The 16,324-nt window shown below is 33.7% G+C and overlaps 2 protein-coding genes across 2 annotated transcripts; both read right to left on the reverse strand.

Annotated features, from left to right (window-relative positions):
* Positions 1-11,705: 11,705 nt before the first annotated feature.
* On the reverse strand, positions 11,706-12,485 carry LOC116204492 (E3 ubiquitin ligase BIG BROTHER-related-like). The gene has a single exon (XM_031536609.1). The coding sequence runs from the start codon at positions 12,427-12,429 to the stop codon at positions 11,800-11,802; it is 630 nt and encodes a 209-aa protein (XP_031392469.1). The 5' UTR covers positions 12,430-12,485; the 3' UTR covers positions 11,706-11,799.
* LOC116204493 lies at positions 12,479-14,379 on the reverse strand. The gene is made up of 3 exons (XM_031536610.1): positions 13,855-14,379; positions 13,516-13,616; positions 12,479-13,361 (listed from the first exon to the last, which is right to left on the reverse strand). The coding sequence occupies exons 1-3, from the start codon at positions 13,950-13,952 to the stop codon at positions 12,886-12,888; spliced, it is 675 nt and encodes a 224-aa protein (XP_031392470.1). The 5' UTR covers positions 13,953-14,379; the 3' UTR covers positions 12,479-12,885.
* Between the last annotated feature and the right edge of the window lie 1,945 nt (positions 14,380-16,324).

The raw sequence follows: 16,324 nt of genomic DNA on the forward strand, positions 1-16,324 counted from the left end.
CTCTATTTTAATAGGGAAACTATATATTGAAATTATATCATAAAAAAATCTTAAAATTTCAAAATATCTAAGATGCTGGTATGGTGACTTGAGAGACTGTACAATTTTGATGACGCGGCGGCATGGAGAATGCAACTTGAATTTTGATGAGGTGGTTGCGTAATATGTGGACTCGAGAGTTTATTATTATTATTGTTATTATTGAAGTCCCGACTGAACTTCCACGCCGCCACGTGTCTAAAAATATTCTCATATAAAGTTCCTAATTGAATATATTCATAATATTTCATTATTTCACATATATAGATCATATATAATGGAATATATCATTTGCACACACATATCTATATAATAATTTAACGTATATATGCATATATTTTTAATTACTTTAGGGTATTAATTATTTTTATAATTTTACCCAAATAATAACTTTAATGTCGAATTGTTGCATTATTATTTATTTTGATATTGAAAATCCAACAAATTTTATATTAATGTTTATTTTCTTTAAAATAATATTTATCGTAAAGATAGATTTTAATATTTTTCTCTCCTTTTTTTATCTTGGATTTTAGTTTGATTTATTGTTCATAATTATTAGAGATTATTATGTTTTACTCAATAATGTTTACTTACTTTATATTTTGTTAGATGCAGTTAATTAATTTAGCAAAATAATTTGCTTGTATTCGATATGAGTGAATGTTGTAATCTATTGATATCTATAACATAATTCGTCCTACTTTTAATAAGCCATATTTCTGCATAACGTGTATAGCTATTTGATAAGATTAGTTGCAACTAAAAATTATTTAATTTATATTCACTCAACACGCGAGTTTTCAATTAGTTTTACTTAAAGGGGCAGAAGTCTTACCACCTAAAATAATCCACATTAGTTTTTTTGTTGTATTTTGTTTATTTATATATTATTTTCCTGACAACAAGTGAACTGGCTGATAAACTTAAAACTAATATGAATTCGAGCATTAGCTTGATTCAAGCATTGGCCTGTCTTGACCTCAAGTGCTTTGGTGCATTGCTAAACATTAACTAATAGCGTAATTTACCAACTGGGACCCAACTCGTGTTTTGTAGATTTATATATTTAGTGTGACTGTTTTTCTTTTTCCAGTAGGGTACCCAATAGTTTTGATTTGAGAGTCAAATGTCTCAAAGCACCTCAGTGAGGTGTTTGTTTTCTTGGGATTTGAGATTTTCTTGGATTTTTCTTATACAGTTCCTCCATTTTGTTTTTTATATTTTGGATTGGATAAAAATCAATCACCCCCTTTTGGACCGTCGGTAAAATTTTCTTTTGTTTTTTCTTCCATGATGAAGCATCAATCTTTTCCACTTGGATTTTCAGCATAATTCCCAATACATTTTTCAGCAATTTTTCAAGTGGTAAGTATAAATTGGACCCACTACGAGCTCCATTTCTTCATCTCTGCAATTGTTCTTACCAAAAGAATATATATATATATATATATATATAAATATATGTAACTGTAAAAGGTGATAGTATTTTTCATTTTACATGTATATTAATATTATTATTTATACCATTCTATAAAGTCAGAAAAAGGAAGGTTTTGATCTCACTTTCAAATTTATATCTTATATCCTTATAAAAGTTATTTTCACCAATGAAATTAAATAAATAAAAAAGGTAAGGATAAGATTGATCATTTTAAGTTTTCTCACTCCTTTTCTCCAATTCTCCTAAAATCTATATCTATATATAATTATAAAAGTTGGAACGAAATGTCGAACAATGTCACGTAGGACGTAGGTAGTTCATGATTAAGTGACTTTTGAAATTCTCACCAGTCACAACATGAAAGATGGGACAATATTATTAAACCATGCCTTCATCAGGAAACTCTAAAAGTTATTTAGTTATGAAAGATGGAAATTCATCTAATATAGTCTCAGGAATAAAATTTTAAAAAATATTATTTATACACGTTCTTAGCATATTCACATAAATAAAGCACAAACTTCCTTACCTTACGAATTACAAAAATCTAATTTTTTTTTAGCACAAAAATATGCAATTAACTATTTCGTGGCACATCATCAACTTATTTGAGAACCAAATATAAGAACTTTAATTGAAATAGGATTAATAATAAATAAACTATAGCTAAATATATATGGTTAAAAATTAAAAAAAGAAAAATCGTAATAACTTTCTTACAAATACTTATCAAAAAGAATTTATTATAAATGAACTTTTTTATCGCAATTATGGACGAACCTTTTGTTAGTCCTAAACAGTTTATATCATTTATAAACTTATGTCATGAGTGGTCATTCATCCTTTTAATAATGCGCGGGCCCTACATTTAGTTGTTCCCAATATCTCTGCCCCAAGCGTATTTTCAGCTCAAAGAAGAGAAAGAAACTCTCAAGAACTGGAACTGCCCGCGCCACTTTCTCCATCGTTTTGTTTTATTCATTTTTTTAGATAAATAAAGCAGTAACTTTAAACTCACCCCCTTATTTATTTAAAAAACGAGATTCGATTGAAATTTAAATTATCTAATTCGATGCATCTCTTTGACATATAGTATGTGCATCGCACAAGATGCATGTCCGTCTCCATGCATAAAATAAGAGATAATAACATTTTAAAATTATGTTATGTTTTACAAAAAAAAATGGAATATATATATATATATATATGTGTGTGTGTGTTCGTGTATTAAGCAAAGGTACAGTAGAAATAAATAGAGATTTTTTTGAACATTTTATTATTTATTAATCAAAATATTTTTAAAATTAAATTATAACTCTTCACTATTGTGATTTTGATAATGAAATTAGTAAATATTCTGAAAACCCAATTTAAGTAAATAAGATAATATTAATGTGATATAATGATTTCGTGCCTAAGAACCAGAGTAGAAGTCACAACAATTTTTCCGGGAAAAATTGGAGGAAAAAAAAATAAATTAATTGAGAGTGGGGCCCGGGAAATGAGACACCCATCGTGGCCATCAATCAATTAAAAATATTATGGAAATGATTCTGTCAGAAGTCGTCATGAATGAAAGTGTTGTTGAGATACTAATCCATGATTTTAATTGACGACAACTGAATCAAAATTCAATTTCTAATGGACCATTGCATGTGCAGAAAAGACATATAACTAGTCTCTTCTTTTACTTTGATATTTTATGGTATGGCATCATCAACAATCATCAATTAGATTTGCTTCTCAATTTGCCCTTCCCTCCTCTCCAATAATTTCACCGACTTTTTTCGTTCAGGACGTCGCCACATACTCAATCGATTAAAAGATAATAACTATCATATTTAACAATTAATGTTTGATTATCTTGTTCGACATGGACGTGTTCGTATAAAATGCTTTTCTATCCCCATCCAGTATTTTCCACCATGAAACGCCTTCTGATAATAATAAAATTGATATGTACCTCAAACCAGTGTGGAAAAAAAAACAATTATCAATTAAAATTCTTTAGGCTTTGTTTGGTTTTGAATTTTTTTTAACTCTATTTCACTTATTTTTAATTTAACAACATAATTATTAATTTTTTCTTTTTAAAAATTTTTTTTAATCATATAATTTAATTTATAATATTAAATTATCTCGACTATTCATTACTTTTTTTCATTTTTTTCTCATAATTCAACACAATCATTACTTTTTTATTTTCTCCATTCACCTTATTATTACAATTCAATTATATATATATACATATATATATATATATAGTAACTCGACTCTATTTTCAAATAACCCGTTAAAGTTGCACCCTGCACATTTTATTGTCCACCTACTGATCTCTTCTGTACTATGGGTCCTCCTGCGTATTGCTGGGTACCGCCATCAAGTCTGAAAACCTTTAACGAAACACGGAGCCTTCATAAGCATAGCTGATCGAGCTACTCAGGGCGGAGACCATGTCGTAGCTAGGGCATGATCCTCATCGTGCCGCTAATAATTTTTCTATCGGATCGAGAATAACGAAGTCCTGAAGAGAAACGAGAACAATTGATCCGGATGAAGATGCAATTGGACATTGAAAATAATTCCATATTTCATCTCATTTTCCACCGCACACTGACAGTGTCACTGAGAGTGATGATCTGCTAATTTAACACTGGAGCTGTTCATTAGATCCAATACCGCCTCCTGACAGTATCTTTTGCATGTGGTGGGAGATCAAAGGCCAGGAATTAATATTTTCAATTATATTGGTACTTTTTTTTTGTATAATTATTTACATATTAATTGCTATATATATATACACCCACAGAACCCTTAATATACAAATATACCCCACATGTAATATTACATTTTTAGCATAAATAAATATACAAAACAACAAATATATGCACATAGTTCATACATGGCTAAAAAGTAAAAAACTGTACGGTTTGTGGATTTATTCTGCCGACAATATTCAGATCAGAAGGACCTCGGTTCGTTACAAACTTAAAGACCCCACGTTTTCTGCGGTCAAATGTAACAAAATATCCTATGGTTTTTCAACATTCATGCCATGAGTAAGGATCAATAAATAACATGCGTATGCTTATCGATAAAAAACGCTCTAAATGCCGATTGTTGATCTCGAAGGGAATCGAGAACGGTAAATGTTGTGATGAGCGCCGAGTTTTCTGTGGGACTAAACGTGGATTCGATATAGACAAACCCGAATTTAATAGAATCAAATCAATGTGTGGGCTACGTTTTGTGGCTAATTTAGAACACAGTGGTTGGTTAGTGCAATTAGTTGACTGAGGACAGGCATATAGTTAATATTTGGTCGGACAAACAGTACACACAACGGACCTAACTTCATGCTGGAGTACTCTTCCCCTGACAAATTGATGTCAGTCATTTTTCGTGCAAATTAATGATCTGTCCTTTGTATTTCCAGCATGTACTATTCCTTTCACGGGGCATTTGATTGGAGTATTATTACATTACATGGACGGGAAGATTATAGGAAAAATTCAACAATAAATTCATTTCTTCCGAAGTTTAGTCTAATACGTGATATTGTTATATTTGATAAATATATCCTATTATTGTGAATATATGTATATTTTAACATTGGATTTATTTTACAAATCAGATAGGCTCCCACGATTATAATGTCGTAATTTAGGAATTTCACATGTTATAAAGTTTTTACTCGCCATGATTGTAAAGTTTTAATTTCAAAATTACCCAATGGTTAGCTTTACAATCAAACATTATGATGCGAAGTTCGGATTTTTCCTGTAAAATCTAGACTTTATTTTGAACCAGCCCCTTAGTAACTTCATTTTGTCATTTAATATTCCTTAATGACCTATTAATGCGATGTGTAGAAATTTATATGATAACAACATAATTAAATTACGGAGATACTACAATGGTTGACGCTAAAAAACAATCACCACGATTGTTTTATTCCCGACTGTCAAATCTTCTAACTTAAAATACTTACCGTATACGTGTTTTAGATTCTTTTGGATTAAGATTCATCCCTCATAGTTTAATTATTCATATTTTCAGCCATACATCTTCTCGTTAATACTCGATCTCATCCGTGATTGAACTAGATCCGGTTCAATATTAAATCGAACCATATTGCACAACTTATTTAATTACTTTAAAAATACAATAATGAAACAGTGGAACATCATCTTCTACATCATCATCTCCAATCGAACAAAAGACAATTGAACAGTAAAATACCTCAACAAGCATCACCGCCTCGAGGCTGCCCGCCCTTCCTGGCTCTGCCTCCAGCTCCGAGCCCCTGGCCTCACACGTTAAAAATCAGGGAAAGCTCCAAACCCGACTCCTCACTTCCTCCCTGGCTCCGCCGCCAGCTCTGAGTGCTTCAAACTTAAAGCATTTTCCCTTCTAATCAGTTTTCTATTCGGTGCTTATAAAAGCAGAACTGTCCATGTGATCTACACAATTTTTAACTGTGCATGTACTTGAACATTTGATCAGGCACTAAATTATGTGAGTTTGCGTATTTCAGGTTTAAATTCGATGTTGATAGTGCTGGCAAGAACTCCACGAAGATCCGAAAAAGCACAGCAGGGTTCTGTTAAGAGCCCCTGGTGCAAAACAGAAAAATATATCTTCAGTAGGACAGTGATGACCAGAGCCATTTGAATGCATATGTAACAAACACATCAACCGATGCCAGGAGTTATGGCTTGTATGTCATTACAGATAATTCGTCTAGCCATGGAGAAGAACGCAGTCTGTAATTGCTTCCTTTATCTTCATTTCATGTATCAAATTCGGAAGCATATACGATCATCTGAAAATCGAACATCCAAAACTTCCATGAACAGGATCATTGCATTACATGCTGAAAAAAGTAGAGTCGTGTAAGAACCAAAAGGTGATGAATGTCCCAGCGCGTTTTGAATGAAGTTAAAGACGATACAAGTCATTTGCAAGAGATCACATTGGTAACGCAAAATACAGATTGAGCTTAATTCTTGAAAGATCTCTTGGCAAACAAGAGAAGGAAAAAAAGAAAGAAAGTGTAAAAGACTGTTCTTAGTCTTTAATTGATGTATCTTGGGTCATCGAGCATGTGCGACTCTGCCAGTAGCCTACAGTTCCAACATTAAATCCCACCGAACTCGGATTCTACTGTTCAATTGTCTTTTGTTCGATTGGAGATGATGATGTAGAAAACAACCTCCGACTGTTTCGTTATTGTTTTTTTTTAATAATTAAATTAGTTTTTATTTGGTTGAATTGGTGCAATTCGGTTTGATTTAATATCGAACTGGATCGGAATCGCTTACAGACGAGATCGAGTATCAACGAGAAGATGTATGGCTGAAAATATGAATAATTAAACTTGAGGGGTGAATCTTAAATCAAAAGAATCTAAGACACGTGTACGGTCAATATTTTAAGTAAGAAGATCTGATGGTTATAAATAAAATAACCATGGTGGTTATTTTTTGGTGCCAACTGTTATATCATCACCCAATTAAATTATAAGTGTGCATACCAAAATGAGTTGTAACTAATGTGTTAAGCTATAATTATATAAATAGTTTTTATTTAGTGAAATCACGAAAATTTCATAATCTTTTTGCTGAGATTAATTTTTACTCAGACATTGCTAGATCTTTACATGGATTCTTTGGATATATTTAATATAAGATGATGATAATAATAATAATAATGGTTGAAGGGAAAGGGTGGATTACAAAGCAGACAAGAGAATCTCATTGTTGTAGTTTATGGAGAGGAATTAGAGGGGTGGGATCAATTTTTGGAGTACACTAAAATCAAAGTTGGGTGATGGATCAAAAATCTTGTTCTGGAAGGATAAATGGAGCTCAGAGTTTCCATTAAAAGATCAGTTTTTGGCCGCGTTCAACTTAGCCTGGAACAAAGACGCTGCGGTTAGTGATTATTTCTCTCACTCACATGCTGGCGGTACGTGGAACATCGAACTCACGAGGTATGCTTGTTTTGGGAAGCTGAAGTTATGGTGAACCTCTTTGGGTCAATATACCAGCTTGAGTTGAGTGGCGTGGGTTGTTGTACTCTCTTGTGGAATAAGGACGTCTCTAAAAGATTTCATGTGTAATCATATTATTTTGCTATTTCAGATACCGAAAAGGTAATGGGTTTCCCATGAAAAATGACATGGAGAACTCATGCCTCTTTGAGAGTAAATGAGGTTGCATTGAAGAAGATCTTGACAATTGACAATCTAAAAAAGTGGGGAAAAAGCTTGGTTAATAGATGTTTCATTTGTAAAATCGAGGAAGAATCTGTTAAGTGTCTCCTTATCCATTGTTTTTGGTCTAGGTGGTGTTGGGCTGCAATTTATTCTCTCCTTGAAATTCAAAGGGTTATTGTATCTTCGGTTCGTGAAGAATTATAGATTTTGCAAGCTATTGGAGGTTGTAAAAGAAAAGGAAAGATCAAATGATTCCTCTCTTTCTTTTTTGGCTTATATGGAGGGAAATGAACAATCGGGCTTTTGAAGATTTGGAGAATACTATAGTTATTTTGTTGAGTAGATAAATTAAGATGTTAAGTTTTTGGGTAAAGGGAATCGATTAGGAGATGTCAACCTATTTATTGATGTAAATGATCATTCAACTATCATCTAAGCTTGATTTTTGTACACGTGATTTTTTGACATTTTATACATATGTTTACACCTTCTCAATGCCTTTTGAATAGAAGTTATTAGTCGTTTACCAATAAAAAATAAATAATAATATTATTATTGTTATTGAATTATTATTACTAATAAATCAATTATCAGATTGTTTTCTCTTGTTTTAAGGGTCCGTGTTTTTTTTAAAAAAAAAAGAGAGAAGAAAAATAATTTAGATGGCAGACAGTGACAATAGCGAAAAGGATTTGATTTTCTAAATGCAGACTAACCGACGAGGGGAGAGTCGACGAGATCGGCTAAATTGGCAAAACGACCATCCGCTTGGCGTCAAAACGACAGACACTGCTGCTTGGGCTGAATAGGAAAGACACGACAACTTTCATACGGAAAACATCACTTACATATGCCCACTTTTGCAGACACATCATTATCCCTTTTTTTTCTCATCCAATAATGTAAATGCAATTTTTTAAAAGTAAATATGCTTATTATATTATTAAAAAATATATAAATATGCCTATATATTAAGTTTTAGTACTAAATCTAATAATATTTTTAAAGCAATATTTTAACTTAATCATGTTGATCTTTCATATTAAATTTTATATGTATAAACCATAAAAGTATTTGAAAATAATTATAAGGATATCTAATACTTCAATCGCAATAAAATTGTTATTCTATTTTTGCATTTTCTATTTCATTATATAGTAGTAATCTTTTAAGTAAGTTGGTTCAAAAATTTTTGAATTTTATTTAGTAAAATGTTGTATTTGGATAGAAAATAAAACTTTGTATAAGTTATAAACTTTAAAAATTATTAATTATTACTCTTTGAATCAATAATATTAATTATAATATTTTATTGAACTTTCATTCTAATTATAACATCAATATAACTTCTAAGTATAATAATTCTTTATTATATATATATATTTCAAACTGTACAATTAGTTGTATATTATATATGTTTATTCATATATTCAAATTAATTTACAATTTCATCGTCTCTTTTAATTCACATAATTAAATGCACCAATTTTCCTTTATTTATATATACTACCATTTTTCCTTCCGATACACGGGTGTTTGATGGTGTTTATTTTGCTCAAATTTGTATTAAAATATGATCAAAATTAACAATTTCTAATTGAAGGATTTTATGTTATGATATAATCGTATTTTGGGATCTCAAATAACAAATGGAATATACAACTATGAGAAAAATATAATTAATTCTTTTACTGAGTGTTTTTTTATGAATATTTGTATTTTTAATTTGCATCAAATATGTTTCATAAACAATATCTTTTATACATTTCATATTAATGATTTTCATGTTGTATAAAAACATAAAAATAGATTTTTTTCATTTTTTGAATTATAAAAATCAAAAGATTAAGATACAAAATCCTTCTTCATTAGTATATTATCGATGTTATATTGCATATATTTAATTGTTGCAATTATAATATAAGAGCAAAAAGCTTATTTACAAAATTTATCTAAAATATTCTTTTAGTTATTATCATGGTAGAAAAATTTTGAAGGATTTTCTTGAAAATGAAAATAAAATTTATTAATTAGTTGCCCTAAAATATTTAATGTGTAATAAATATACCAATTCTCTTTTACTATTTGTATATAGGTTTGCGGAAAAATATATTAAACATAGTTATAGTACTTTTTAACTCTAAATATTATTTAGATATAAAATAGTACATAGTATCTCGGTAGCATAAAAAATTGAATAGAAAAAAATTATAGAACTTTTTATAAATCCATATTATAAATAAATATACAATATTTCATTGCTAACAATGACTAAAAATAATTAATAAATAGTTTTTATGAAAAGTGCATGGTATTTTGGTAGCATAAAAAATTGACTAGATAAAAAATTATAGAACTTTTTATAAATCCATATTGTATATAAATATACAATACTTCTTTAACGATGGCTAAATTAATTAATAAATAATTTTTAATTGTTTTACTATTTAATACATTTAATGGAAAAAAATTACTTATTTTCCCGATAAATGATATCTTAAAAATAAATCTTATTTAGATATTTACATTTTTTGTGCTATATAATATTGACGTTTACTTTTCTAACTTATTTATTGAATGGGATACAACTTTACGTCTATATACAGATGAGCGCGCCCAAGGACCTCGCCCGAGGGGGAGGTGGCGGCCCGGGGAGTCTCACCTGGTCTGGCCTTCTTGTTTCTATAATTAAAAAAAGAAATGTCGGATTAAACGATGTCATTTTGTGCAATTTCGTTAGAAAATAATATAATCGACGTCGTTAGTGTCACATGAGCATCAACATCAGCTTTCCATTAAAGGATTTAATGGGTGGATCTAACTGTACGACATAATTGAATCAGGGGAGCGAATTGGTGGCAAAATTTTTTCTTATATTGAAGTGGTGGCTCGCTAATAATTTGAGTATCAAAGTGTTAGCAAACTCAATTACCATTCAAATTTTCTATTTTAGTCATGAGGAAGGATGCGAACGAGAAATAAAAGAACATGGATTACTTCACTGAATTTGAATGAAAATACCACTTGTTTCAAGATAAAGGTGAGTGACATTGTACTGAACTCACTTTGACATTTAGATCTCCCCTTAATATTCAAAGTTTCTTTTTCCTATTTGAAATCTTGTCATGTTTCTTACGGTGAGTCTGGCAAAGCAACACAAGATAGACCGAAATATGTTACGACAATACTTCACCTTCTTAAATCCTATGACCAATTCTCTCCTTCTTTGAATATATACCAAAATTAGGTTTTTAATCCCGTGCATTACATGGATTTTATAAACAAAAATTTACGATAGAATATTCAATTTTATTTATAATATAAGAAATTAAATTCCATAATAATTGTTAATGTGGATTTTATAGCTACAAATGTATATAATATAGACAATTTGTTTTATACAATAAAAAATTTTAGGAAGAAAAAGTATGTAGATTTACAATTATATCACTAAATCTAAATAAATGAGCATAGACAGTTTCACTAGCAGAAATTAAACTAAAACTATTTAATTTATAGGTGAGAGCGTATACTACTACGATACACTTTCTTTCTCATCAGTGGTTCAATTAGGTGAAACGTGAAACTGAAAGCTACTTAATATAAACAATAAACGATACATTTACAATCACATATCACTCTTCAGGATATACATGTGCTAGTGGGCCAAGAGAGGCCTCCAATGTGTTAAGCCCAAAGGACACTGAATGGACCGCCTCGATTAATTTCTCAATTCACTCTACACATCCGAACTGTCACGTCCTCCGTGTTTGGGTTCTCATTGCAATGCCATAAGGCCTAAAGCCTCTACAGTTTCGATATTTCCCGTCGTTTCATCCACCCGATCGATTAGTCGCACCTATTAACATGTTTCGAAAGTATAGTGCGTAAAATATTTCTTATGATCGCGGTTTGGGTATCTCGGCATTCGCCATTCGTTACTGTAGGACAGACCATTGCTCTCCTACGACGATAAGGGCTTTCCTCGGATGTGCGTAAAAATTTTCAACCAGGAAAAGGAATTTAACTGGCTTTTTCATCTTCGAGTCGCAGACAAACCTTGGATTGTTCAGTTTTGTACATGTTGGAAATAGAATCAAATCTTCCTAGTAGTTTTTGGCTCCGAAACCTCGGTGCTACATATTGGGCACGTCTTCTTGACCTGAAGCCACTGGCTGATGCATTCCGGATGATACGGATGGTCACAAGGGAGGGCAGTGAGCTTTTCGCCCTCGCCGTACTCTACCTGGCATACGACGCACAGGTCAGTGCCCCGCTCGACTGATTTGTACGTGAATGGCTGTAGGATTGAAGACACCTGCTCCGCCGAGAGGCCTCTCTTCTCCTCCCCGATGATCTCCCCCAGTTCGATCAGCTGCTCGTAGGACAGATTGTCGGGGTCGATCTCGTCCTCCTCTATCGTCCCAAACAACTCAGAATTGCTGTCCATTCCCTCCAAGAGCCCAAAGTCCCCGTTGATGCCCCGGCTCGAGAAATATTCGTAGTCTTCCGCTGAATACTCATAGTTGTCGTCGTTGTCGTCTTCATCGTCTTCAATGTCTTCGATCCCTTCCTCCTCGTCGCTCTCGCTCACAATGGTTGGGAGCGGCGGCAGCCCTCCCCCTCCCTCCTGCTCTTGCAAGGACATCGCTAAACTGAGATCAGGGTCGGGTTCATCCAACCGAGCCCTCCTCGAGCTACTCTTGCCCTCCTCGTTGCTGTCCATTAATGGGTACGCAAGACCAAATCTTTACGAGGAATACTGAATTGTCTTCTTCCTTATAAGAGGGTGAAGACGATGTGTTTGGGAGGGAATATAAAAGCAAGACACGACAGGTCGCGGAGCTTTCTTGGCGAGAAAGGCAACTATTGTCCAAGGCAACGAAGCCAAACACGTCTTTGATGGAATACCAAATTCCATATTCCTTTGCCATGATTGGGGAATTCCATTCCCTCACGTTTGTTGAGACTAACCAAACGGGCCAATCAATGGAGGGAGCCTCGCTTTAAGAAGACGTTAGCTCTTGATCGGATCAAGAACATGGCGGAATATACCATTCCTGGATCCGAGCCAAGAGTTAATCGAATTGAATCACTCTAACTAACAATGGAACACTCAATTCAGTTAATAGTGACAAAAGAACTGCCGACTGCCTTCCGAGCTCGAGGCACCGGAAGCTCTTCACCTCCTATGGCTTCGGTAGTTCCCCTGCCTATGAGTCGCACCTTTCCGGGAGAACTTTGTTGTTCGTACGACTCTAATGTCCCCAAATGAGCCACCATGAGTATAATGCGTTGAAGGCTTAGTCTTGTGGTGGGCGTATCTGTGAATTCTTACAATCGCTCTGTGGCTTCTGGGTCGTAAAGACTTCCTAAGGTGAGTGTGTCTGTGATATTTCCTGTGATGAGACAGAGAGCGGCCAATTCGATATGAAAAGCTCTGGTCTCCATACATATGGCTTCTATCGATCTCGTCAGAGTTTCTTCTATGTCCTCGTTTGGCTCTTTTACAACGGAGAAGCTTAAAGCAGAAGAAACTGCAGCAGTTCCCGACTATCGAAAACCAGCAGGCGGAGCACATCCATACGGTCCTGCAAAGGGTATGACCGAGACACTCGCAGATGCGAAGCTTGTAGAGAAGATAAAGCAAAAGAAGAACTGCAAAATGGTTGGGAAACCCAAAAATCAAATGCTGCAATCGGGAATACACACAGGCGACCTATAATACATGTAATTTGAAATAAATTAGTTAATGTGAATCACAATCCGACAGACATGCAACATGCCCATAATTGGCAAGCAAAAGGCTCACCTATATATAGTAGCAGCAATACTGAGGCCATCTTCAGCAAATTGACGACACAAAAGTTCTCGACGTAACATATGAAATCCCATGTCGATCCACAGATAGAGCTGACCAGCAAGCAACCAATTACTCCGAATCCGACCGGAACCCGTGAGAGAAATATATACTCCAATCAAGGAAGATACGTTAATTTTCGAAATGTTTACGAGATATGACCAGATCTCAAGTATTTAAATTACATAAAAAAAAAAACTTAGTAACCGAATCTCCTCAGTCCGGATGATCCACCGACTGAGGCATTCTCTGCAATTCTGGTGAATGGCGTGATAAGGTGAGCAGTATTACCTGCAAGACTTCCCGGAAAGAAAATCCAGAGGAGAGCCGAAGAGCTTGCCAATGGATTCGGCAAAGCCCGAGAAAAATGACTCTATGACATTTCCCATCTGTGTTTTCAGAGGGCTCACGGCTCCAATCGGGAATTGTACTCTTTAGAGAAAGCAACCTGTTCATATGATCCGGGGAAAAGTTCATATGATCCGGGAAAAGTTACTCAAACAGTAGCAGCAGTGAAATGATGAAATTGTGCGTGGTATCATAGTCACTCCACAGAACAATCGTTCCATGTCAACTGTTTATATCAGACAAACCAAACCATCATCAACATCAGCTTTGCTCGGTCGGAACTAACATTTCCACAGAAAAAGCTTATCGCAGGGCAAAATTTCCCACTACACACTCTGAAGACGGTAGATCAACTTAGAAAAACCGACTGAATTTCGACTATCCCAGCAAACTCTGCATCGTCATCGACTTCCCACACTGTGCACATGAAGAGAGAGGAAGAAAGAACCTTTTGCCGAGAACGATCATACCATATGTTAACGTTTGTGCCACCATTGAACTCGCAGAGAACAATTGGGAAGAGAATGTGTTCCCTCTGATGGAGAAAACAAAAAACCGTTAAACCAACCGTTGGGAATAGAAGAATAGTCGGTGAGTGCCAGCCGTTAGATATTTTTAAATAGATCTTATCCGTTCTTTTTTTTTAATAGAATTTACTTATAAAATGGAACAGCATAATTAGATGCAGAGGTGTTTCCTTTTGGTCCCTGATCCTTTTGTTTTCCTCAGTTTTGCCTCACGAGGTTCGGAACGAATCAGATCCGATACCACCCATCATCGAGCCGTGAATGTCATGGACTCAGGGTGACTTGGCCCAAGATATTAATATTAGCACATCGGAGTCAGCTAACAACTAGCCAATGCCGGTGACGAAAGCACGTGGTAACTGTGTGCATATGCATTAGGGTGTAGGTGCTCAATCACAGTAATTCATACTTGACAGGATTGGAGAAATATCGCGGTCTCAGCCATGGATGGTGGACTGCTTTCGGGTGACAACGGTTATCCGGACCCTCAAAGATGAAAGGAACAAAAGGAAATTGCACGAAACTTTGTCGGTCATGATGAATCTTGATGCATGCGAGGACATCTACAGTCATAGGGCCGAATCATTCAGGAAGTCCCAAGACCGTTCAATGGCATTTTAGTCGGGGATCATCCTCCCATTCAACAGTGTGCAGCTTTCGGACGGTTCGAGCCATGGACTGCTGCCAGTGGCACTTCCGCATTCAACTCGAAACCGGCTAGGACTCCCATTAGCCACACGTATCCAGTTTGCAACAAGTTACTTTCATCATCCTCGAAGTGCAGAAACCATAAGCGAGCGGCCAGATTCTGCATCATATAACAGTGCCAAACTAATCAGGTTTCCCAGGAGAATATCAAATGCTAAATTTGACCACGTCGAATGCTTCCAGAATGCGGCATCCGTAGTTAAATGGCATGGCTAAGAATACATCTATATTCTCAAAGATTGCATATATGTATCTTGTCGAGTTCCATATATTAGTATATCTTGTCGAGTTCCATAGCAAACAAGCTATCCAATATGTACAATTCCGACCACCACTTGTGAATTTTATGAGAATTTGTAAGAGTTCGTGAGAGAGTGTGGTGGGAAGTCTCATGAACGCTTTTTCCTTATCTTTTAAGCAAATTTGGCGTCTGGAGAAAACTTCAAACACGAATCGGAAGCCGATACAACCTCACGCTATAGATTCAGGTATGCTTTAGACTGATTGTTTTCTCGACGGATTCATCACGTGTGATTTTAGGGATTCAGTAATTCGGTTCTAATAACATGCACATGATTATATATTATTCTATCAGCAATACATATACATTGGGTTATTGGACTTGTGCGTTGCACGAATTATGTGGGGAAAAAAATATAATAAGAAGTGAATATGAAAACAATAGTCAATATGAATTTATAGAATATTAATATGCAAAAAAAAGTTTATTTTTTATACTATGAATCTTAATAAGGTAAATTTTAGACTTACAATATTGAATATATATTCAATTCATAAGTAAAGAATTTATTTATAAATTCATAGTATCAACTCAATTATTAGTCTAATTTCTCTAAATAATTTTAAAATCCTAAAAAGTCAAAACTTTTAGTTTTATATGATGAAAGAAAGATAATTATATAATCTTGAAATTTTATAATTCTAGTACTTGCTTGAAATTTATTCTTCTCACATTACATAATTAAGTTCATCAATGTGAATAATTTTAGATGAGATGATAAAACGACTTCGATGAACAATTTACTTAATTATATTTTAATAAAGTTAGCTATACAATACTTCTAAAAACCTATTAATGTTTGTTTACTAATAAAATAAGAATCCTCAATACTTCTTCAAATATTTTCTTTGTATTCACGTATTATTTATCACAATAA

Source organism: Punica granatum, chromosome 4, assembly GCF_007655135.1.
Source record: "Punica granatum isolate Tunisia-2019 chromosome 4, ASM765513v2, whole genome shotgun sequence".
NCBI lineage: Eukaryota > Viridiplantae > Streptophyta > Magnoliopsida > Myrtales > Lythraceae > Punica > Punica granatum.

Coding starts and splice junctions, on each gene's coding strand:
- LOC116204492 (XM_031536609.1), bottom strand. CDS start 12,429: ATGGACAGCAACGAGGAGGGCAAGAGTAGCTCGAGGAGGGCTCGGTTG.
- LOC116204493 (XM_031536610.1), bottom strand. CDS start 13,952: ATGGGAAATGTCATAGAGTCATTTTTCTCGGGCTTTGCCGAATCCATT. Junction 13,617..13,854: donor CTTTCCGGGAAGTCTTGCAG/GTAATACTGCTC, acceptor CTTGCTGGTCAG/CTCTATCTGTGGATCGACAT. Junction 13,362..13,515: donor ATTGCTGCTACTATATATAG/GTGAGCCTTTTG, acceptor ACCATTTTGCAG/TTCTTCTTTTGCTTTATCTT.